Source organism: Pezoporus occidentalis, unplaced genomic scaffold (genome assembly GCF_034315485.1).
Source record: "Pezoporus occidentalis ecotype Australia unplaced genomic scaffold, CSIRO_AGI_Poc_V1 ctg66, whole genome shotgun sequence".
In the NCBI taxonomy this organism is placed as follows: domain Eukaryota; kingdom Metazoa; phylum Chordata; class Aves; order Psittaciformes; family Psittacidae; genus Pezoporus; species Pezoporus occidentalis.
In genome coordinates this window covers 741,344-766,414 of record NW_026916009.1, presented here as the reverse complement: position 1 = coordinate 766,414, position 25,071 = coordinate 741,344, and the positions used below count along the sequence as shown (strand labels likewise).

Here is a 25,071-nt window from a genome sequence, read left to right as displayed (position 1 = left end):
TTGCTGCAGATATACTGCAGTTACTTTGTACTTGTTCACTGTTTATCTGACGAACTTCTCTGGCTGATGTTTTGGTTGGAGAGTTGAATCTGTGGCTTTGACAGCAGTTGGTATTGTTTCCGTTCCTGACATTAAGTTCTCAATAACTAAAATATAAGCAAAGTTAAATCTTGATTTCTAGGAGTATTCTGTTATTTTGATTCTCTTTTAGTGATTAGTTGTTGCAAAACAAGCTAATGTTAGCAAAAGGGACTCCTCAGGTATGATGCGCACAGCACCTTACTTTTTAATGGAAAAGTACAAATTACAGCAGCCTGAGAATTCCTTTAAGTTGAGAACTAGGCCTGCAACTTACCTGTGGTTTGCATAGTCCTTGCAGGCTCATGGCCATTTCACAGGAGGAGTTTGGGGCTTTAAAAGCTTTGGAACATCTCAGGTGTAAGATGCTAAAGTAACTTTGACAAACCTGGAGTGATTCTACTGTCAGTCCACATTGTCACAAGCCAAGGAACATCCTGTTGACAGGAGACTGAGCAACCTGATCTGTACAGTCAGCCTTGCTTTCAGCAGGAGATTGAGCAGGGTGACCTTCAGAGGGTTCCTTCCAACTTTTCTGATATTGTCACTTAAAAAAATAACTCATTGTGTAAAGAAAATTGCATAATGTAGCAAAATGCTTGGCTTTTCCAGTAGTTATAACCTGCTGCATTTCACTCCGTGTACAACTAATGTGGACAGAAGAGAGACAGAAAAGCTTCCTCAGTTTTAACAGAAAAGGTAAAATCCTGTTCTCATTGAAGTTCATGGTGTCAGAGAAAATGCACTGACCTCATTAAAGTCAGGATTTTCTTTAGAGGGCAGAATCCTGTGTAAGGTGGCAATCATTCCCTGTCACCTTCGAAATAAATGGAAGAACATTAGGACCTCAGTCTTGTATGTCCAAAGCTCACGCTCCTCATTTTGTGGTATGAAAGGGCTATGTTTCATCTCCAGTTTGTCATAATCTTAAATTTTAAGGTCACTGTAGTTCCATCTTGTTCTTAGGTTTTTCTTTCCTCTGTTTCTTTACTTACAGCTCTTCAAAGGCAGCTTCTTTGGTCACTTCAGTATTACATGGGTACGGGCTAGTTATCTAGAACAGGCAATATTTTATGTTTAGCCCAAGTGGTTTTTATTGTTGGGTTGGTTAATGCTGTTTTAGGATCTGTTGTATGTAGCCTGACTTGCAGTCTCTTACTGCCTTGAATTTGTGGCTTTGCCTTATTTTATTTCTGAGACTGTTTCTGTTCTTGTTTACAATTACAGATACTAATTATGGGGGAGATGATGTTCAAATCCAGCACAATAGAATGAGCTGGAATGAAGAAACACTTGCATAGCTTATGGGGAAGATATTTGACAAATATGCTTCCAGCAGAATACCCTGAAAGATAATACTAAATTAGATATTGTTTGGTCTTGATGAATCCATATCAGATGGCCTCAATTTACTGGCAAGAGGTGGATTTTTATTTATTTATTTTTTAGCTGTGAGACTTGCCTCTCTAGAGTTTTCCTATGTGATGCTTGAAAAAATACAAATCAGTCTTTTCCTGAGGAAAGACGCAGGTTTGAATAAGATTGGTAATGTCATTACAGACCACGTCTGTATGAAAGACGATTATGAAATAAACAAAAAAAGCACTGTACTGAAATTATCTCCTCAGATATTCAAACGAAATATACCCATTCCCATCAGTGATTATGGCTTATGAATATCTGAAGGCAGGATGTATTCAGTCCACTATTATGTAAATGAATGAGAAGACAAGATTTTAGTTACTAAAATATATTTTGCTAGCAGCTAGAAAGGAATTAAAACATTAAACCCAATGGAAATCTAAGTGACCTCCTGCAGAAATAGTCTGCTTTCCTCTAGACAGCCCGTTACTCAATGTATGTGTGAATTAGGTAAATGAGAGACAAAAGCAGAAATGTTATGTAAAATCACAGTTGAAGTTTTAAGATACTAAATCAGATGTAAATTGAGTAATCATTGCAGTATGTAGATCTCAGGGAGAGTCACATGAGTGGGGAAAAAACCAGAGCAGCAGCTTTTATTCTGTTCACAAGGAACAACCAAATGAGTGGAAGAATGTTTAGCATTTCAGTGATCGCAAAAGACTTAAAGGATCAGGTCCTTTTTCAGAACGTAGGTGTACCTCAAACTGATTTTACGCACACTTGTTTGCCTCCTCTTATTCTGCTCCTCTTACTGCGACCAGAATGGAAATTATCCCAACAGACCTACGGCCCTGTTTGTGTTACACATGTTGTCTTTGCTTGTTATTTGTATGTCTTCACTGGGAGCATCTTACATTGACTTAGCCAGCATCTTGCTTCATTCATGTACCTGTTTGTGCTTCCACAAAGTCTGTTGCCTTTAATCTGGCATACAAGAAATATTGCTGTATTTATGTGAAGTATGAACAAGGCCCCTTTGTGAAATACACTGTTTTGGTCAGCTGCTGCAGTTTCTGTCCTGTGTTTGACTACCCAGATAGGCACTTCGGGCTCAGACCATGTTGTTCTTTGTGCTCTGCTCAGCACACGGTCAATAAAAAAACATTGCATTGCTTTTACACTTTCCCTGCAAAGTCAGAAGAAGCATGATGACCCAAAGCTCTTGCTGGGAGTGCAAGGGAGGAGGAGTTTATGCACATCAGTAAAGGTTATTCTGTTTTGTTGTGGGCCTATTTTGGTCAGTTTTCCCCAGCCAAAACTGTTCTGATACGGAGTGCAGCCTTGCAGCTCTGCGAGTAAGCCCACAGTCTCTTCTGGGCTGAGCTTGCCACCTTGTAGTTTTCACACTGTGGCCAGACCTAGTAGCCATTGGTGCCACTGAGTTTCTTCTCCCATCTCATGTTGGGCAGCATGTGCCCTGTCCCTTGCTTGAGGGTGAGCCAGGAGGACATGCTACTTTGAGTTTTGTCCTGATCCAAGGTGATGGTTTATTAGACTGTGTGACTTACTTTCTTGCAGCTCATATTGAGCTGATGTTGGGTTTCCAGAACCAAAGGCTGGGCTGCATCCAGCATCCTGCTGTTTCTTCCCTATTGAAGGCAGTCTTTCCATGGCTTTTGATGACCCTGGCTACCCTTGGGCTACTGTGCTGGTAAAATTAAGTCCTATGTTTTAATTTTCACAGAGGCTTAGAGCACTGGTTTTAGAAGCTTTGGCAATTTCTTGTTCCCTACTTGCAACCCAGACTCCCACCCAGCTTCCGCCTGTGGACCAAGAGATGAGGAATCTCTCTTGCTGCTTTCCTAGCCCTCCCATTCCCAAAAGCATTGCTGGGTGTGCTCCAAAAGTCACTTCTGCTCAGCTCTTCTGGAGTTTTCTTGAGGTGGCCCACATCCCTTCCTGCAGCTGCCTCACAATGCGTATGCCGCAGTCTTCTAATCCAGCTTTTGCCTGTCAGTGTCTCTGTCACTGACATCAGGCTAAAGCGTTTTACATTGTGTTTGTCACAGGCAGCGAATACGTATGTGGTCATTGACAGTAGCTCAGCAGAAACACAATAACTTGTTAAGCCACAGTAACTCAATCCTGTGTCTGAGCTGCAGCTGGAAGGAACTGTTTGGGCTGTTAACCCCTTTGTGGCTGCTGCACTCTTGGTTTGTGCATCCTTTCAAATGTTAGTACATGAGAAATCACCATATAAGATTTGTGTGGACATGTCAGGTAGGAGGATTGCTTGAAGGATAAATGAGAGCATTTCCTTGATTTACAACTCTGGGGGTGTGCTGCTGAGCAGCATGTGAGGTGTAGAGAAGCTTTTTCAAAATATACCACATCCCACTTCCAACAGTACATTAGGTATATAGGATCCTGTCTTCATTTGACTTCTGCATAGGATGTTGTGGAAATGTTACCTATATTTTATTGAGGTTATATATTTTATCAAACTGTATTTCTTTTTCTGAAATTATTTGTTGCAGAGGAAGGTTCTACTGGGTCTTGAAAGCAGCAGAGAAGATGAGGATAGAATATGTGTTTGAGTGCTATTGGGAAAAAGATGGGTTACAGGAGGGGAAAAAACAAAAAAGGCATTGCTTGATGCTACACTTCTGTTGCCTGTCCTCTGGCTGCTTGTGTGCAAAGGTTGTGTTTATACAGAAACACAGCTAAGGGAAGTTGATGTAGTTGTCATGCAGTGATTTAACTGGAAAGCATGGTGTTCAGGTGGCGGAAGAGAGCAAGCAGGCTTGATATGGGATACCCAAAAAGGAAATATATCTAACTTCCCTTCATTCACTGCGAGTTTTTCTTTTCCCTTTCCATCATCAGGAAGTTTGTAGAAACTTTAGTGCTACACTAAATTGTTCAGATGGTGACCTGTGCCTCTACTCATCTCTGGTTTCACTGCCAGCATCATGGTGCTGAGTGACATTTTATCTTTTGTCATAAATTTGCACTAGTTGTTTAACCAGACCTATCCTGTGCTGTGAGCTTGGGTCTCTCTTGTTTGTTCAATAAGCTGGTTGCTGTGATAGTTGTGTTGATTTGGAAGACTGGGGGGGGGTGTTAACTTTTTTATATTATTTTTTGAGATTGGGAGTAAGGATACTGCTGTTTCAGATAGGGAGAAATGCAGAGCGAGGTGCAGAAATGGTAAATGTCTACAGTGTGTTATAGCAGAAGCAGCCTGCTTAGCAGGGTTGGCAGAGTGTTATATGAGTGATGGAAGGAACAGCACATTAATTTTTCGTACCTTGGTAAAGAATTCCTGGGCATCTACTGGGATGTGCTGTGGAAAAGATTGCTTTAAAACTTGGTGAAAACATGATGCTGAAATACAGTGAAGATATTTAAAACTTTATAAAAATATGTGAAGAAACTTCAAAGGTGAAAAACATAAGGGAAAGCGTGGAAGGACAGGTAAACAGACAGAAAGAATGAAGGAACGAAGGGAAGAAGGAAAAAAGGAAAGAAGGAAGGGAAGAAGGAAAGAATGAAGGGAAGAAAGAACCCCCCAGCCATCTGGTAGTATGCTTCCCTATGTTTGGACGTTTGGATTGAAATGAAAAAGAGATCACTGAGAAGATTTTATAGATTTATGTGAAAGAGTAAAAATGAAACAAGAAATATTAATGCAATTATAATAGCTGTACTGCAAAGATGAAACATTGATCATGAAGAATTTCACATAACCTGGTATTGACTGGTCAGTGGAATATAGAACGGAAATAATTGTTCTTGAGCAGGTTTGACTTACAATAGTGACAGCAATTGAAGACTGCATTCAGAAGGAGAAGTTGAAGAAGCTAGGCTTATTCACAGGAACAAAAGAAAATTGTGGTGACCTAATTCCAGCTGTTGTTGTGCAGAATATACCAGTATTGATAGCAGGACAAATTACTCTCACTGTCAGACTTGAAAGCAAGATTCACATGATGCTGCTCTGCTGCACTACTCTTTCTTTCAAATACATCTTAAATATGCAGGGGACAGGTGATGTATTGGTCCAGAGACCATTATGGCTCATCATTTTCTGAGAAATTGCTGGGACTCTTCTTGGGACTCTTCTTCAAAAGGTGCCATGCCTTTTGCGCTAACATGTGATAAGACCATTCCTTGGAATACAGTGTCTTCCCTTTTTTCTGCCTGTATCATCTCACAGGGACCTGTGTGCACCATGAAACTGGTACTTCATATGATGTATTCCTGCACTAAATTCTGTGTTTGGGCTTTTCGATCACTAATTGAGGGTGAAGCCCTCAAAGTTTCCCACGTTTTTAAGAATGTTTGGCGTTTTATCAGACTTGATCTGGAAGACAGTGACAAGCTCAAAGTGCATTATGCTTTTTAGTGCAGGATAGTCAGAGGCAAGGACTACTACCAGATTGACAGGTATTTGGTGCAGGAGCTAATGGTTACTTGTGTGATTATACTTTTTTTTTTTTTTTCTTAAACAACAGTAGTGCCTTCCTTTTTACATTTATGACATAATCCCATGTGGGACATGTGAAATATTAATCATTCTATAAGAGGGTTTCTCTTGAAGTGCCTGTATGTATAAAGGATGGAAAACAACAGCGTAGACCTCCCTCCCTGCTTCGTTGATGTCTGAGGGCTTATTTGCAATGGAAATCCACCCCTGTCCTTGCAGTAGGACAAGTGCTTTCAGATGATGAGTTACCTGAAAAGGCTGGTTTTTATGTGAATGAACCAAGTAATAACTTTTCTCCGAATTCCTTTAAGTGAACGATGAATGTGGTGTTTCATTCATGGACACAGGCAAACTGGCTCCCTTCACCACTCCCTGCTGCATAATCTATCTTTTATCTCTGTTCACAGACCCTTGGGAACATTTTGCATGCTTTCAGGTGCTCTCCAGTTATTACTTGTTTGCTAGCAATGCTTTGTGGTTTAGATAGAAATGCAAGCTGACCACTCCTTTTTAGTGTCTGTTTTCATATACATCTCAGTGTTGACTTTCTCCCCATGCCATTGCCCATTGCTTTATCAATAAAAGCATGACTTTTATCAAGGTTTATACCAATGTCACCACCAGTTTTACAAAGAATAAGTTGAATGTCCCATAGTTCTCCAAATGCCATTCCACTCTCACTGTCCCAAGAAGCCATCTGCCACCTACCCCAGTGCAGTCAGCAGTAAAATGAGAGAATGTGTGCCTTACTAACTAATTTCCCACATATTGACATCAGGTTATACTTTCCATAATTTTCTGCAATAAAATCTCCCTTGTGGATAGAGTCAGAATTGTGCAGAATCAAAGACTTGTTTTGAAGTGTGCAACTTCAAGACCCTGCCATACCTTGGCTGAGGTTGCACTTGAGAATAATGCCTATCCTGAGCCAGGCCACTGGTTCAGTACAAAATAGGAGTGTGTGTGGTATTAAAATCTAAAGCAAAAGAGAAATGGAGTGAAGGTTACAGGAGGAGATGATTGTGCAGGGAAGAGAAGCGCTGTGAAGGAAAAAACATTTGTAGCTTATTTTTTCTCATCCTCCTTTCATCTCTAAGAAATACTGTAGTAAATTGCACTAAGGCTTTGTGAGTGCATTTAATTCTATCCTAAGAAAAATTAAAGAACATGAACTAGCAGGGCTGGGATCAGGAAGTTGAGGAAAAGTAGAAATAGTGTGTTAGGAAGATGTTATTCCCTCACCATGCTCTTTATGGTAAAATATTTCACAGAATTTATCAAGTTGGAAGGCACCCATACACATCATCAAGTCTGCCTCCCTGCTCCTCAAAGCACTACCTAAAACTAAACCATCTAAAAGCGTTGTCTAGATGCTCCTTGAACGCTGGCAGGCTTGGTGCCATGACTTCCATTGGTAGCCTGTTCCAGTGACCTACCGCCCTCTCAGTGAAAAACCTTTTTCTGCTGTTCAGTCTGAACTTCCTCTTACACAGCTTCATTCCATTTCCTTGTGTCCTGTCTCTAGTCAACAGAGAGAGATCATCTGCACCTACCCCTCTGCTGCCCCCCTTGAGGAAGCTGTAGGCTGCAATGAGGTCACCCCTTGGCCTTCTCTTCTCCAAACTGAACAAAACAGGTGACCTCACCTCTTCTCCTGAGTCTTGCTTTCGAGGCCTTTCACCATCTTGGTCACCCTCCTCTGGACACACTCTAATAGTTTGAGGTCCTTATATTGAGGCACCCAAAACTTCACACAGTACTCAGTATGAAGGACGAGAAAGGTAGTCTCCTTTACTAAGGGAAGGCAGAATGGATAGTGAGCACACCCCCCCCCACCCCCCCCAGCTGTCAAGGACTGTGTCATACGCAGGCTCATCAAGCTGTAAAGTATGGCTACATTTTAAGTGTTAAAAACTAGCATCTAAATATGTCCTAACACAGTTAATGGAGAGTTGTAACTGGAAAGCATGTGTAATACACATGGATGTACTAGTTTATGGGTAGAAAGGCATGTTGTTCTCATCATTTGTTAACCATTTTAGTTACAAATCATTTGTAAAGTGTTAGCATTTATTTTCACAGAACCACAGAATCAACGAGGTTGGAAAAGACGTTTAAGATCATCAAGTCCAACTGTTACCCCAGCACTGCCAAGTCCACTACTAAACCATGTCACTGAGGGACCTGTCTACATGTTTTTTTTAATACTTCCAGGGATTTTTCAGAATGCAGTGTCCTGAGGCTATTGTGCTTTACTGGGGTAACCAGGTCTGCTAGACCCTTTTTACTTATTCTCCTGTGGTACAAATTATGCTGTTCTTTCTATGCTGCTGCTGTACTTCCGATACAGTCAACAGCAAATGTTGATTTCTTCTGTCAGGCATTGTATTTGTGTACCTCTCTTCCGTTCTTTGTTTCTCCCTCCATGCTACGTTATTTTCTGTAAATGCTATTTATTACAGACTGTGGTCAGCATTCTGCCAGATCCATCTCACTGCATTTAATTACACTCTGTTGAAGAGTAGCTGAACAGAAGTTGCGTTCTCACAGTGCCTTGCTGTAGGTTTTTTTTTTGTCAGCATGAATGTTGAACTGTTGAATATCAGCTGAGTTTGAAATTTACCTGAATATGTTTTACTATTCCAAAGAGATTACACAATGGCCCTGATTAGCAGCAACATTTTGTAATACCACTTAAAGCTTTATCACAGTGGAGTACTGCCAGTAATAGTCTTTAATTCACTTATATGTACCAATTCATCTCTGTCAGGTTTCTATTAATTTCTTTGCTGTTTTACTTTGTCCCTATCCCCTATATAATAAGGTATGATTTCCACATTTATGTAGCCAAAAGAAAATAAAATAATTAAATCTGCAGCAAATTAATTGGGATCCTTTGATTTGAGACAACTGTGCCATCTCTCCATTTGCGTTCACATTTAATCCACTTTTCACAAAGTAATGTATTTAGGAGAATATGGGTGGGTCAAGTGACCAAGGGGCAGTAACAATTTTACTGGCTAATTTAGATAAAAAGTTTCAGGATTGGGTTAGGTATGTTAACTGCAAAGTGGAGGGTAAGTGTGGAATTAAAACTGTATGTGTTCATGCACACGCACACTTGTGAAAAGCCACAGTATGTTCAGCAGTAGCGTTTTTCATCAGAATGATAACTAACCTTGGTTACAAAGCTGATTGCCAGAGATAAACAACAAAATTGCTGCATGCACCATTTTGTTTTATCTGGCACCACTTTCACAGTGTACTGGAAGATATAAACAGTTGGGGTTGGTGCTCCGAATTTGAATGATGAATCGGTGCCTGTGGTTACTGTTGAACCAACTGTATATTTGTGCTTTCTTTTTCATTGTTAGGATTGGTGCAAAGCATCAGGAGTTACGGCAAAAGCAATTGAGAGGTCTGAGGGATTATTCTATTGGTCCTGGAGGACCTGACATTGATGACGATGAGGTGGATCCAAATTATGCCAGAGTAAACCACTTCCGAGAGGTTTATCCAGCAGCAAGCTTCTACAGGCCATCATCACCAGCAGTAGCAGAAACCTTTATATATCCACGTGATTCTCCTTCAACACCAATGGAGAGGGAGCACTTGGAAGGACTGTATGCAAAAATAAACAAGCAGCACTACCCACAGACGCCTGGTGACAGGTAGTATTGCCATCTGGCACAACAAACAATGATCGCTTCGAGGGGGGAGAGCCTGAGGCTAGGCTGGGGGACTGTTCAGGTGCCCCAAACCCCTGTATTTACTGAACAGAAAGCCATGGATTTGCTCTTCACCAAAATCATGATTTGCTGCAGCAGTGCCCCCAAAGCATCTGAGCAAGGCAGCAGTCAAACAGAAATCATTAAAGAAAAGTCCATATTTCACAAACAGAATGAATGAACTGACTCCAGTCCAATTCCTGCACTGCTGAGAGAGTGTTTTTTCCCTCTTTCAATCAGGAAAAGTTCTTACCCTGCAGCAAAAATAATCTCTGTTTTCAGATCCTTTTCGATTCTGCTGATCATCAAGTGCCTATTAGTAACAGGTTTTATATGATAGCATGATATATTGCATATGTTTATGGTTCAGTTTTCCCCAGCTGTGTGATATTACGCACTTTCATTAGGTTGTGGAAAGGACTGGGAATCATGGCATTTTTATGCAGACTGTGAAGTGTGGCTTCCCAAGACTGATCGCCTTTCACAGCCTTTCCAATAACCAAGTGGGAAGGAAAGGGCAATTTTTAATCCTTACTGTCAGGCTTCCAGGTTGATAGCATTAAAGAAAGATGGTCAAGTTTTTCCCTGTGTTAAAAGGAAAACAGAAATCCCTTTGAGTTGATGGTGTGCCCACCATTGTGATGATTTTAAAACTGATTATTTCTGGAATTTGGGGCTAAAAGAAGGTAAGACTTCATTACTGTCATGGCATTAAATATATCCATGTTGGGTTTTTCAAACCAATCTATTGGTGTGTAGGAAAGATGCACAAGCCTGTGTGAAAAGAAGACCTGACAGAGTAAGCCATGAGGGACTTGAGGAATTGTTCACGCTTTGAGTTCATATTACAATCTGTAGTGTCTCCCCATAGCCTCAGCCTGTGCTATGTGATACCACACTTGTTAATTTTGGAGAAATATGTGAGCACAGATACAGGAGTGTTTTCAGTTTGTGGCATCACAGCACTTTAAAAACATCTACTGAGTCATTGTTATAAATAGCAATAAAACATAAATCTGACATAAATCTAAGTTTGTAGCAGAGAATGGGCCAAGTATCTATCTTTTTCACCTTAATACAGTATGGTAGAGATCTTCCCAAACATAATGATATTGCTGATGTTTTTCTTGCATATTTTTAACTCTTTCCCTAGTGCATGAGGGTGAAGAGGGTGAAATTGGAGGTAGCGATCACAGCTTTTTTGCCATCTAACTGGTTTTGCTTTACTAGAAAATTCTTGAGGCTATTGTCACTGAAGTCGCACAAATGTTTGCGTGTAATGAGGGGATCAGAAACAGAGTTCATGCTAACTTAGTATACTGAGATCTGAGAATTCCCAGCATGGGGGAAGTCTAAATTCAGGTTTATGTATTTTTCAAATATAAATATATACAGATGTAACTCGGTTGGAGGAAGACATTGTCGTAAAGGTTGCTTCATAATTTCAGTTGTAACAGGACTTCATAGCTTTACATTTTAAAAACACCATCAGTTTCAAAGTGCGGTCTATATATTGTTTTTGCTATGCAGCAAAAAGTCTTTCCCTCTGGCCTCTTTTATTTGATTGCTTGTATTGTGGTTGTAACTACACTGAATGAAATCTTGACCTGCTATGTGGACAAGATTGAAGTCCCAATCAGATTTGGATTTGGTGCTGGGATCATGGATTTCAGTGTGGATTTAGTTGTAATTGCACAATAGCTCAATGAAAAGCTAAAACCAAAACATCTAACAGGCAAGAAAAGTTACCTCATATCTGAGTCAGTGATCAGAAGTCACGCTGAGAAGCTGTTCCGTCTGTGTTGATTCTGTACTGAAAGGCAAACAGTCCACAACAACTTTGCTTTGTTGAAATACTCAGGGTTGTAGAGGCTGTTTAACCAGATTAGGAAAAAATCGGAAATACAGGATTCTTATTAGGCTGCCTTTGGTTTTTTTTTAAATCTTTCTTTCCTTTGTCTGAGACAAAAAGTTTATTGTTATTCGCCAGCAGAAATGTGCCAAACATGAATAATTTTATGTGAATTTATGCATTGGGTCATGAGGTCTCAGCCAGCAGTTCTTGGATGTAATGGCAACTTCAGGCAAGGAAATGTTTCTGTGCTAGAGGGAGAGTATTGAAAGAAGAAAGAGATGTGGAAAGAAAAATCCCTGGATAACATGTTAATTACAAAACCAAATCTGCTTTCAAGGGTCAAGTATGAAAACTACCTTGTCTGCCTCAAAACGATGGGAAAGGGCTATAATGGATGCTTATTAGCCAAACCAGAGTTATTTTGTGTTTTCAGGGCTGAACATTTATCAACACATTTGTCATGTAATAGCTCATGCTTTGGTCTCGCTAACACATGCAAGCTCTCTCTCAAAGTTTTGTTATTAATTTTACCTTAGATGGATGGCTTTTACTCCCACCTCTGACTCTCGACTTGTAATATAGCATGTGGAGACCTGATCAGTGACTAAATTAAATGAGTTTTGGGGTAGAAGGGGGACTTGAGCGCAGAAAGAATAGATGATTTCATTTTGGTCTGGGAATTCCAGTTATGTGTCCTTATGATGGAGAATTAAAACTCATCATTTGAAAAAAGCAGCTTTTTTTTTTTCCCCTGAAGAGTGTATTAACACAGCTAATGCCTTTTAAAATTTGGAGGCCATTTGTAAAGTATGAAGCTCAGTGGTCAGGTGAGGGCTGTTTTCGATTCACAACCACATTCCCTTTTCTCATCACCAGCATTCATGGAGGGTTCCTGGTTCATTCTTCTCAGCAGGAGAATGTTTAAACTGATAGTCTCCCTCAGTATGCAGGAAAGCACTAGGCTGCACATGTATGAAGTCTCTTGCTTTAATCATCATGAAGTATGTTTGCTGCCTCCACGCACTGCTCCTCAGGGCACACACAGGCCTGCTTCACACTGCTGTTTGCATACTAACGCCCCTTTCACCTACGCTTGCATCTGGCATCTCAGGGATTTTTTTGCTTTGGGTTTTTGGAGCATTTGCTTTGTGTCTTATTTGCAACTGTTGTGTAATGTTCTTCTGCACTGCTTCACAATTGTTGATTTTCATTCCGACGATGACTATATTCAGTGAAATAGATGTAATTTTTTGTGTATATTTTGCTGAAAGCTTTGGAATTCTTAACTAAGAGAGGTGCTATATAAATGTAAATTGTCCTTATTAATGACTATAGCGAAAGCATTAGCATGATCAGTGTATTCTGTGAATGTTAAGTTAAAGAGAGTGAAAAAAAAAAAAGCTGGCAAAATCACACATTTCTTTGTAAATCAAGCATTTTTCTGTTTATTTCTAATTAGCCACAATTTTCTGTAATGCAAATGGCATCCCAAAGGATGGTGCAGCCTGCACAGCCACCTTCTGCAGCTGGGGAGCTCACAGGGTCTTTGCCTTAGACGCTGTACATTTCCCCAGCCTGCGGCAGAAGCTGGTGACCTGTGGCCCGTATGTGCCTGAAACAAGTGGTAAGTCACATCTCTCCGGGTTTGATCATCAAGGCTGTACCTTGACAGTGCTAAGTTGCACCCTGGCAGAGCCGATGTGTCAGACCAAAGCCAAAAGAGCATATGCACAACGCTATTATCACTTAAATGTCAGGCATGTCACATGGTGCAACCCTTTCTCACGTTTCAAATAAGCAATTTCCTCTTTTTTCCTTCCTTGAACATGGTGCTGTCAAGTATATCCAAACACCCCGAGCACATCTCCAGAAAGGTTCTAGAGACTTTGCTCAACTTATTTCCTCAGCCCAAAACTATGAAACATTTAAGGTCTGATGCCAAACTCATTGCCAAGTATAATTCTTCATTTATTTGTGTGTCTTATCTTGGGGAATTTCAAAGTGCTGGTCTGACAAAAATGGATACAGCTTTCCTTTGTTTAGTGAGAATAGATTCAGAGCTGTATCTTGTGGCAGATATAAAAAAATACTAATAAAAACCCAAACACTGTTTTATTACATAGGAGTAGAGTCCAAAGCCCCGGTCTGAGTCAGCTTTCCATTTTTGGAGATGCTATGTTGGGACCCACTATGCAAGATCTTATACTCTGCAAAGTTAATTAATTAATTGAAAAATGGGTCTTCGTTATTTCAGGGTGAAAGTTTCCTTTACGAAAACTTCCACTCTTCCAGGCTGTTCTGTCTAGCAGCATGCAAAGTTGGAAATGGGGAAGTGAAACCCATACCTCTGCACAACCCTAACTCTGCCCCTGGTATCCTACTCTCGTTGCTGGCCAGAGTCATGAGAGTGAGGGTCAAGTCATTGAGCAATCCGCCTCTCCCAGGAAAGGATCAAAGGAAGAAATTGCTGTGTGTGTCCTGACAAACCAAATGACAGATATAAGCTATATGTAAGCCTGAGAGGAGAGTAAGAAGGGTCTGAAGCTTTGATATTTAGCAAAGGGAACTTTGTAAATTAAAAAGCAGGCTAAATGCTTGTCTGTTGGGCAGGTATAGGTCGTTTCTATCCTGCACAATTCAAGGCCATAGGAATTCAGAGCTGTACGGAGAAGGCTTTGCTCAAAAAGGGCAAGTTAGGATTGCCCAGGTATGTTACTTAGCCCTATATGTCTCCTAAGCCAGAAACTGAAATGTTCTTGTTCTCAGTTCTAAGTACCGTGGGCATTGCTCATTGTGCATCCATTTACAACACCTCTTGTCACTGACTACCAAAAGAGCAATCCACTTCTGTAAAAGCAGAGGGTCCTTTACTCAGGAGTGATTATTTTCTAAGATGAATATCGTGGAGGCAAGATAGAAAATGAATGAGGTTGTGTAATATCTACATACTTTGCCTTGTGTTACAGTGGAAAGGGAATGATGGTCATGCATTGGAATATTTTGGTTTACAAGGTGACAAGTACAAGCAAAGCATTTACTCTCCCTTACCATACAGCCTCTTATGCTTGGTGTCCTGAAATCGTCTATGCTGTTTCCCTATCCTATACTATCCTACATCCCGTGAGACTCTCCTCTGATTCTTCCAGCATTTATTCTTTCTGAAGCATACTGCTGGGCCTTCTCAACCTTTGTCTGGTCACTGCTCCCCATAATGTTAAAACCAGAAACTTACTGTTTGGCAACTTACTGTCCTTCCTGACAGATAGATTTCTGACAACAGTTAATTCAAACTGGCATTGGCAGGTACAGCAAAAGTTCAGAAGCTCAGTAGGGCTGTCCTGCTCATGGAAGCAGGGCAACACAGAAACCCCTTTGGCCACCAGTTGCGCAGGGTGGTGGGATGTGCCACAGAAGTGAGGCTTGCATTGTGTTTTTTGCCTCCTCATACTATTTGTGATTTTCTTCCTCAGAAAGGACAAAGGGGTGCTGCGTACTCACTGTGCTACCTAGGGAAAATGTTGAGTAACTGGACCTCCTGGGACACATTTAAATGAGCCTTGGTTTTATTTCCCACTTACATGTGAAAAAAGAATGTACTGGTAAGCAGTCAAGAAAAACTACTTTTCAGATAGAGTTCAAAGTGCTGTTTCCCAGGAACCCCTCATCCAGATAGATCCTTCCAGTTTGGGACCCTAGCCCAATCTTTCACTTTTCATAGAAACCTCAGATTTCATGGAACTTGGGTGACCCTGAACATTTTAGAACGTGTCTAAAGAGAAGGAAGTTGTCATACCTTAACCTGAGCAGAGCTACTGCTGCCATGTGATGTATGCATGCTTGTTCAAGGCCATGCATTCTTCAGCAGAAATAACTTCTGTCAGGAATTGTCACAAATGTGCCTGCATGCATCCTGCCTGCTAGGGTTTGCATTTGGATCACCTCACATATTGACAGATGTGTAAAATTTTATATACTGCACTCCCACAACTCCCTTGTGACTGTCCTGCTGCAGATGCTGGTGAGCCTGAGTTATGGCAGCTGTGTTAAGCATTCAGGTTTGGATTAGTGGTTTTTTTTTTCTCCTCCAGCCCTGTCTTTTTGTGTGATATATTATTGCATGGAATTATTTTGTGTTAATTTTGCCTATTTATTGGTAATGTCCCATTCTTTCAGTCGTTTGGATGCAAATGCAAAAGTTAGGTCCCTGGAGAAAGAACAGGTCTGTTACTGGAAGATGAGACCATACCAGAGGATATAGAGTGAAATGCAGATGGTGGTGTCAGCCTCTTAAATGTACAAATAAAGACAAAATGAGATCATTCATGCAGCTGGAATGAAATCATATGGTCTTGCATGTGTTCCTGCCATTGCGTATTTCCTAGTGCGAGCAAGAGGTGCTGAATTCTGTGTTACACAGGATGCTGTTTGACCAAAAGCTCATACTTGCTCCTTGAATCAGCAGCAGAATGTGTGTGTATTAACTTTTCTCTGCACAGTATTTTTTAACAAAACACCATTTAATTTTAAAGGCTAATATGTGCGTATGGTTAATTAAGAAGCTAGAATTGGCTATAAGCTTGTAGGCTCCAAGAAAAGAGAGAGGAAGATCATTACGCTTCTGCTCATAGATAGCTATTTGTGAACCAGCTGATAATGTGCAAAATTAAGATTTTGTAAGTGGCATTTTAAATGAATGGTTAATGGCTGAAGATTAATTAAACAGTCGGAGTTGTTCAAAAGAGAAGCTGTTAAAATCTTGTTTATAGACCAGTCACTTCCATATTTAAAGTGCAAACCTTAATAGAATGTTGTATTTCTATTTAGCAGGCAAGCAATGTAACTAGGATATTTTCCTTGAACAAAAAAGTCTGCCTTACTAGGTATGCAGGATGGGTGGATAGATGTAGCGTTGTGTACCGTGTTTTCTTCTTCCCGATTAATAGTTGTCTGGTAGCATTACAGGCAAATAAATGCATTTCCTTTCAGAATTTGGTCTACTTAAAATTGCTAAATCTTTTTTTAAATAAAGTGTAAGGGACATGGTTAAATCTGATGTGGTTCTATTTTCCCACTACTCTCCCATAGTCTGTTCTATTTCGTAGACTTCAGGGTTTTCAAAATGCCCAGCTTTTCTTTTCTCCAGGTTGTCTTCTGTCAGAATGAGTCTCTTTGGCCCCATCGTTAGCCCTGCAGAGTTATTCTAGCTATGTATGCTTTCAGTCAGGTTTGTTCTGTACTGCAGTTCTGGTTAAATGATGAATGTTAACCTAGTCCCATTTCCCTGATTGAAGAGAAACAACAAGCAGAAGGTTATTATGCTGTTCACTGTTGTGAGGCTTATTCTTCCAGCAGGTCCTTTGCCAAGAAACTGTTTGTTTTTCTCTTGTTTTCCCTTCCAGTCCAGTTCCCAATTTTTTTGTTAACTATCTGCTGTTTTTTTCCCAGCTTCTTGACACAATCATTTTTGCCTTACAGTCTCTTAGTTTCTGGATATGCAAGTAGTTCCAGAGAGAGCCCTGGTGACTTGGCCTTGTGCAAGCTTTGCTGTGTAGCCCAGTGTAAGATCAATCTACATTGCTGACCCCAGGGAGCTCACACTCTATCCATAACCATGACTTCCAAAAAAATCCTCTTCTAAGGTTTTTCCTAACTGCTACTAATTAAATGGAAGAAAGGGGTTCCTTCTTTCATTGTAGAGAAAATCTTCATTTAGTAAAACTGGCCAGTAGATGAGGGTATGGGATTTTGTGCTAGGCTTTTAACTCTGCATACTACAAGTGTGTCTTTTGGAGGTGGAAGAGAATGGACATGAGGAGCACAGACCAGCTTGTGTATGAGCATCTGTATGTTCAGGCTCCAGGTGATGACATGAGTTCACAGCAAGACAAAAAATAGTCAAAGTTCAGTGGGAGTCAAAAAATCATCTCCTAGAAGTCTTAAAGTAATGGACAAAGGGTTAAGTTTTGAGGAAGGGGAAAAGGGCCATCACTGGACTGCTGCAAAAAGCTGACTAGCTCCAGTTAAGAGAGCAGTGATATATGTCTATAAGGATGGAGAAATAACTCTTGGATGTGACAGGGAAAATGGACATAGATTGACTGGAGCCATGAGAAATGTTTTCAGTGTCTTCACTTCTGTTTGAGGTTATCCAAGGTCAGTGGGACCTGTGCTACAGGTTCCTCTGAACTATAGGTAAAGCAATCTCCAGCCTTTCATTAAGCAGTGAGGAGCATAACTGAGTCCTGAGAGTCTTCAAGCAGTATCCCACTCTTTCTCATACTTTCTCAAAATAAACACTCGGTTGGTTATCTTGCTTCACCAGGAAAAGCTCTTACACCAGTTGAGATGACTGCAGCACAAGGAACCATGCGGCACACCTCAGACCTGCAGTAATTCTGATAGGATTTTCCAGCATGACTGCTCATGTCTAAGCACAGTGCTTAGATCTGAATGGTACTCATACAGCTTAACTGTGTAGTAGAAACGTTACAGCAGAAATTGTTATATCTAAGCATCCATGAGATGTTCTTGCCGTACACTGATTTTTCTGCAGTCCCAGTTTACCTTGGGTTTACAGTAGCAGATCTTTATGTTTTCTCTGCTAATCTTAATTCTTTTGTACCACTGAGTGACTTAGCTCTAAACATAATAAGACAGAAAAGATTCTGATACCTCAGAGTGAATCAATGGGAACCTTCTTATGCAGGGTTCAAGCATCTAATAGCAGGATAAAACAACTGCTCCTAAAAAGAGTCCAGTACTTTGCTCCCTGCTTCTGTCAAGATACCAGGGGTGAAAGGTTACCCAAGCGTTTAGTAAGCAGCTATTGCTGACAAGTATAGGCAGAATCATGAACCAGATCTTTGGGTTAGAAGAAAACTGTAAAAATTGATAATGTTCGAAAAGCTGAAAATCATTCAATATTGTGCTAGCAAAAATATTGAGAAGACTGAAGAGATGTGATGAAAATGGCTTAATAGTCAACAGGATGCTGAATAAAAGAAGAATAATTGTGATTATTGTCTGACAGCTGTGCAGAGCATACAGCCGATGAGAAACTCTGAAACATGCTATTTTTCAGTCCATGATAACAAGTCCACTGTCACGGACAGTAATCCAAGGGGTCATAGTAAGCCAAGACACAGTTGATTGCTCCATCAGCTCACGTCTTCTGATGTACTTAACTTGGTATATACTCCAAACCTCCGTGACTGTCCTTACATTCCTGCAAGGAGTCCTGGCACCATGTGGAGTCCATGTGTACTGTGGCTAAAGAGCAGTTTCTCTGGCAGGTCATGCAGCAGCAGAGCATTTGTTGACATTGATCAAGGTATCAGTATTGATCTTGGGATGGTCTAAGAGAATTGTGACTATTTTGTGGAGAGTGATGTTAGACTGTCATAGAAAATGAAAGAAATAGCTTGTCTTAAACTACATTGTGACCTGCACCTGAGAGAAAGTGAGGTCTTTCATTAGGACAGAGGGACGTGAGAAAATGGTGTTGCTTCAAATAACCACACTGGTTATCTTTCTTTTATCACTAACTTGTCCTTGATGTCTGGAGGCCATTTTTAGAAAGTAGTGGAGAATGATTGCATGGAGGATGCTATACTCTTTAGTTGTCTCTAAAGCAGGTTGTATCCTTCATTTTTTTCATTCCACCGTGCTGAAGTGGAGGAAAACAAAACACAACTCATGATAAAAAAAAAGATGCAGGAGGATTGAGTGCAAGATACCTCTAGAAAGTGCTAAAAATGAAATAAATGTAGCATCTTGTAGAGCAATAAATCTCTTTATTTTTTCCCCCTTCTTGTTTTGTTGAAGCTTTCTACTTGTGTACCTGTAGGTCAGTGTCACAGCTTTTCAGTCTCAAAGTCCTCTGTTGGATCTACACTCTGGGAGGTTGTTGGCTCCTTCCCTCCAGTGACTTGGAAACTGTAAGAAAAAATGATAAAGAGCCTACTAACGTTTTAACATTTCAAACAACATCTTATCATTCAGTCCTTGACCCATATTTATGGTTTAATTTCTTCATTCAGTTAATTTTAATCTTAAATAATTTTTTCAGCATAATAGTGTCTTAGAGGCATTTTTTCTGAAACCAGTATTAGCTAGAACATGTCCTTCAGCAATGGAGTTTTATCTTGTATAAACACTTCTGCCTTTAGGCTTTGATGCCTACTTAGTCCTGAATATGGTTATTACCTTGTAAATGGGAATCAACCACAAATGATCATTATGTTATTTACATAAAATCCGTGGAAAACAATTATTTTGAGACTGGCCTGTAAGTTTAAGCATAGAGCATGTTTCTACATGGCCTGCTAACTAAAAAGTAAGCAACAACGCACCTTCAGAGGTATGGACACATGTTTAAAACATGGTCCATCTTGCAGGAAGGTGGGGAGAGGACAACTATTTCCTATGCCTGAGTCACCATAATGCTCAGTAATTGTCTGACAGGACTGATTTAATTGAGTGCTGGTATATTACAAGCGTGTTGCTAACCAGGGGATGTGGGTTGCTTCTGCTCTGCTCTCGGGTAATGACAGAGGCAGCCTTCTGCAGCTGGAGTCCCTTCTTTACCTATCAGCGGGTACTTCCATAACATGACAAAGGGATGTGAGGTCGTGAAGGGGGTTGGGGAACATCATCAGAGCCATAAACCTGTTCCTAATTATTACTGATTGTTAGTACACAAATTACAGTCAGACAGACTGCAGCCCTTCACCTGAATAAGATGTGGTTTTCTTCCGGTAACATATGCTGCTGTCCCTGCCCTGATTTGGGAAAAAAAAACAATAAAGAAAAACCAAATCCCCAAAACAAAACAGGAGACAATTATTTTGTGCTTCTCTATACAATGGCAATGTTTAAGCAGCAGCTGCCTCAGAGAGGGAGAGAAAAGGGGACTGGGGGGAAGGGATTGATCTTTTTCTCCTTTTCTCTGTAAATACAACTGTCTTCATCAGTGCGATGCTTTGACCTCTTTGCTACAGAGCTTGAAAAGTCTCTTGCACTTAGTGACATGTTCTGGCTCCAAAACTGAATAGGCAGAAGTCTAATTCTCTTTCTTTGAGTGCTGCTGCAAATAGATTATGAGTCTAAATATGAGAAGTGCTTGAGAATTCCTCCCAAAATTTAGACTCATTAGTCTGAGTAGTGGTATTTTTTTACGTAGCTGTGTGGTGTCTGAAAATGATTAACAGTATCCATTCATACCTTTTCACCTTTAATCTGCTCTCTCCCCACTATCTCATTACTATTAGCTATGGCAAATACACCAGATGTCTGAGCAGCTTCATTGTTCTGTTATTTTGTTCTTTTCAAGACCCTAGCGCATAGATAGATGTTAATTTCTCTTTTGTGTGAAAACCTGCCTCCGAGGAGTAAGGTTATCGGTGTTCAGTCTTGGGCCAGTAGAGATACTGAGGTCTCGTATCTTCTGAGTGCTTTGTCTCAGTTAGTGTTTCTGCTAGCTTGGTGCATTTATAGTGGAGGTCTGTTCTGTAATGCCCATGTAACCTTAAATTAATGTCTCCTGACTCTAGGAAAACAATTTTAACATGTTTTCTAAATGTTTTCTTTATTCCCAGGGTTGAGAAATGATACATAAAGACACCTGCTCTTCCAAGTGGGTGGAAATTACAAATTGTGCCAAGAAAAATGCTGTTTCTCAGGAAAGATGCAAAGTATGCATTGTTTAAAGTATAGCATGAACAAAATAGATTATGTAAGGTTCGTGGGCCCTTTTTGGGGATGAGATCACTCACTTGGGAGTCTGTAGCTTCTCTACTAACAAAATTTCATGCTTGCACCTAAAAAGCAATGCATGAGCTACTGGTTTCCCCATTGACTTTGAAAAAGGTAGGAAGCTATTGGCATGGAATCAGCACAGCTCCCTTAAGCCCTACATGAGAGCCACTGTTGTGCTTGAGTAACAGTGGTGGCTCCAGACCTCTAAGAAAACACCTTTCTTTAAAATGGGTCAGGAAACAGGTGACTGATTTACCGGTAACAAATGTGAATGTATGTTTACTGGGAAGAAAAGCGACAGTTCACATCTGAATTTTTATATAAACACATAAATTTCGTAGTGGATGCTTCGTTTCTGTAGATATAGGTCGTAACATGTGATAGTCACTGTAATACGGTCGCGGCAGTTGCCAGAGGACATAAAAGGGTGCAAGAACAGATGAAATCATTAATGCTTTCATATTGTATCCTGTCTTATCTCCAGTAACATAGTATGCCTGGTACTTAATGGGGCGTATCTTTGAAAGAATCAGCAGGTATGATGTTCTGGGAAACAGGAAAGTCTGCAACCTTGCTTCAGAGGCCGGAGCAGGATCTTGAATGTGACAGTGTTTTCAAGTCTAAATTATATCATTGCTATAGTTACATAACTAGAAAATATAACTGTTGCACAATCTGCAGAGCAAAGGATAGCATGTGGATTTGTATCTGCTGCTCAGAAAGAAGACTGATGTACAAGTCCTGTTTCCATCAAAGTAGCAAAATTTCTGTTGATTGAGGTGGGAAATTGGAACAGATTCCCCTGCCTGGTTCTCCCTGAAAGAATGATGAAGTGATGTTTGCTTTTCTGTTTTATACTTATTAGTTTCACAGCCAGATTACTGTAACTTGAGCTTTTTTGCCGTACTTCTGCATGACTGTTTTTGTTAACCACTTTTATTACCTTTTGGCCTGGTTTGTGCATCATGCTATTGACAAAATGACTTTTACATCTTTTTTTTTTTTTTGCCCCAAAGTTTATACCGTAGAATACAGAAGAAATCCATACAAAAAAAGTCTGAAACATTAATTGGACTAGACTACAGCATTTAAAGTAACCTATTCTATCGTCCATTTACCTCCCGCATGAAATGAAAACTCTATTTTGATCTGAACTGTCACAGATAATTTCTGCACATAAAACACATCCTGAGACAGCTTTCAAATGGAGTTGTCACTTCTTATTTAGCAGGCTGGGGACTCTCTATTGTTGTCAAACCCTCTTTGCAAAAGCATCACTAACACACAGATTTGCACAGTTGTATGTAAGAGGAGGAATGGTTGCATAGCCTCCATCAAACAAAAAATAGTATGTAGGTGCTGGAATCCTCTGCAACTGAACTTACCTACTGCTTAGGAGAAAATTGCCTTTTTTAGTACTATTTTTAAGCAGATTTTCATACTGTGTGCTGGGGAGTGGGAGGGGTTGGTTTTAGTGTAACAAGGTTTTAGTGTGAATAGTGATGATTAACATTTAAAAGCTAGTAACCAACATTCTGTTATTTTCCCTGACCTCTATGGGGCTAGAAGTTTGGCTTTAATCTCTTCACAAATTTCAGGAATTCTTAAGCAAGTGCACTGGGAATATCTCTGAATTATGAGTACATAACTGCTGTTTCAGAGTGTATTCTAGCCAAGATGCTGAGGCAAGGCTGTAGGGCACTTGTTTCCAGACTGCTATTCTGATGGTGGCCAACATGGCCATCTGGTGAGGCTGGCTGGAAGACCCAGCTATGGCATCACAGAAGACAACAGCTTAAAAGTTGAGACTTTATTTTTGTAACATTAAATTTTCACTCGAACATGATATATTTTCATAAAATAAACTTGCCTCCAGGTCTCAGTTGTATCCTCATAAATTTATGCTATTGAAATATGCAGTTAAATAGTAATAACGTATGAATTTTATTTCATTTTCCTCTCAAGGTTGGAAAATTGACCAGGATTAGAGGTTGAAGAATTTGGTTAGTGTGGTGAGTTGTCCTTTATTGCTGCCTCCACAACTACTCTATGCAGGATTAAACAGCAAAACACAAGCTGGAAGAGTGCTCTTCTGACCTAATTCTGCACCACAACACAGATAGCAGGCTATCTGCTGATCTATCTGATAAGCGTGACTTTGTCAAATCCAGATGTATGTGAAAGGAGTAAAACACAGATGAGGCCTGGGAGCTGGGGTCTTGCATTTTCTCCATCTGCCTATATCCTTTAGATATCTTCACTGCTGCAGCTGGGGTTGGGGGCAGAACTGGATGAAGTGGCCTGTTGCTGCATAGAGTCCACAGAAAAACTAAAAGCTAGAGCCTGAAACAGTACTGATCATTGCCTATTTTAAGGTCCGTATCTTCTGCAATGAAGCAAGAGATACAGATTCGAAATGACATTCTGATTTCTAAGCTATATGACAGAAGATTTGAGGGTTCTTTGTTCAATGAGTCTCAGACTCCCTCCTGGAGAGGGACATGATGGGGAGGGGGTTTCTCTTTTCCCACTTTTGCCTGTAAATGTTGTGTATTCATGAATCAATTTTAATGGCTATTCCAGGGGGAGCAGTGAATTAGATGAGGGGGGGAGGTAATTTTGTGCATTAATGGAGTAAATTTTCGAATGGAGAAAAATGGGGGAAGGAAAAAAACGTAATGGTCACTGTGATGAAATCAGTGATAATGCACATCCATGGGGTTTTAAACCTTGGCTATTGCAGAGAAAATACAGCAGATAAAAGTGATCTTTTTCTCTTCCTTCTCCCAAATCTTGGTGGGCTGGCTTGCTCTCCAGATGGGGTAAGTGTGCAGAGCTGGACTGGATACAGCATATCCATCTTTCTCCTGCTCCTCAAATGGAGGCTGCGATCCACATTTGTGCTCAGTTGGCAAGCTTTTAAAGTTGAGGCATCCTGCAGACCGTATTGTTTCAGTGTTGTCTTGTGCTCCCCAACCTGCACAATCAGAGTTGTGTCTGATGGAGATGTTGCAGTGGTGTTTTGTGTGCAGGTGTTTCTGTGGCAGTATTGAAAGATTTGAAGGCCATCTCAAAACTATGAGGAGGTAACGAGGATACCTCTCAGAAGGGCCGCTCCAGCTTACATTGTCTAGCCTGGCCCTCAGCACAGAATCTGGAAAGGTTTGTACCCTCATGTGTTTGCCTGACCTTTCAGAGGCAGCATATGCCTGTTCCTCCCCCTGTGCTCCAAACCAGCTAGCAAATGGCCTGCTCCAATCCAAAGGTGATATGCTAAGGTCAATATTGGTGTGTTCTTCTGAGAGCACAGTACCATCCAAAAAAAAAAAAACTTCAAAGCTTGCTTTTCTGCAGGTCTGCCTTCAGAACATGAAACAAACATGTCCCAGCAATGCCAATTACTGCCTCTTCAGAATATCCCTAAGTAATGGTCACACCCTCATTTCAAAGGCAATATATGGGGCCATTATCTGAGCAAATACAGTGCATGTCACTGAAAATCCATTGATGATGATGAATTTTGGTTACTGTTGACTGCAGCCAGATACAGGGCAGTGAGTAAGGGGTAAAACATTAGCCCTTGAGCTCTCTGGGTTTTTCTCTGTAAACAGGTCAGGGTTTCATAAGAGCTTAAGCAAAATACAGTAAAAAAAGAAAAGCTGGAGGAGCTGAGTCTCAGGGAAGAGGTGGGGAAATAAGGAGTCAAGGAAAGAAGGAATAACAAGACTAAAAAAGCATCCTTTGGGGGTAGGGGAAAATCAGAGGAAAGATTTTTAGAAAGGAAAAGTAAGGATTTGAAC

General features: G+C 40.5%; 1 protein-coding gene across 4 annotated transcripts in view; it reads left to right on the top strand.

The window, feature by feature from the left end:
• The window catches only part of PARD3B (par-3 family cell polarity regulator beta), a 426,397-nt gene that overhangs the window by 332,970 nt on the left and 68,356 nt on the right, over positions 1–25,071 (top strand). For 3 of the 4 annotated variants that reach the window (XM_062640652.1, XM_062640653.1, XM_062640651.1), the window contains one exon: positions 9,307–9,603. The exons of the other annotated variant lie outside the window; for it this stretch is intronic. In XM_062640652.1, coding sequence (XP_062496636.1) covers positions 9,307–9,603 — 297 coding nt within the window. The remainder of the gene's footprint in view (positions 1–9,306; positions 9,604–25,071) is intronic. 4 annotated transcript variants of the gene reach the window in all.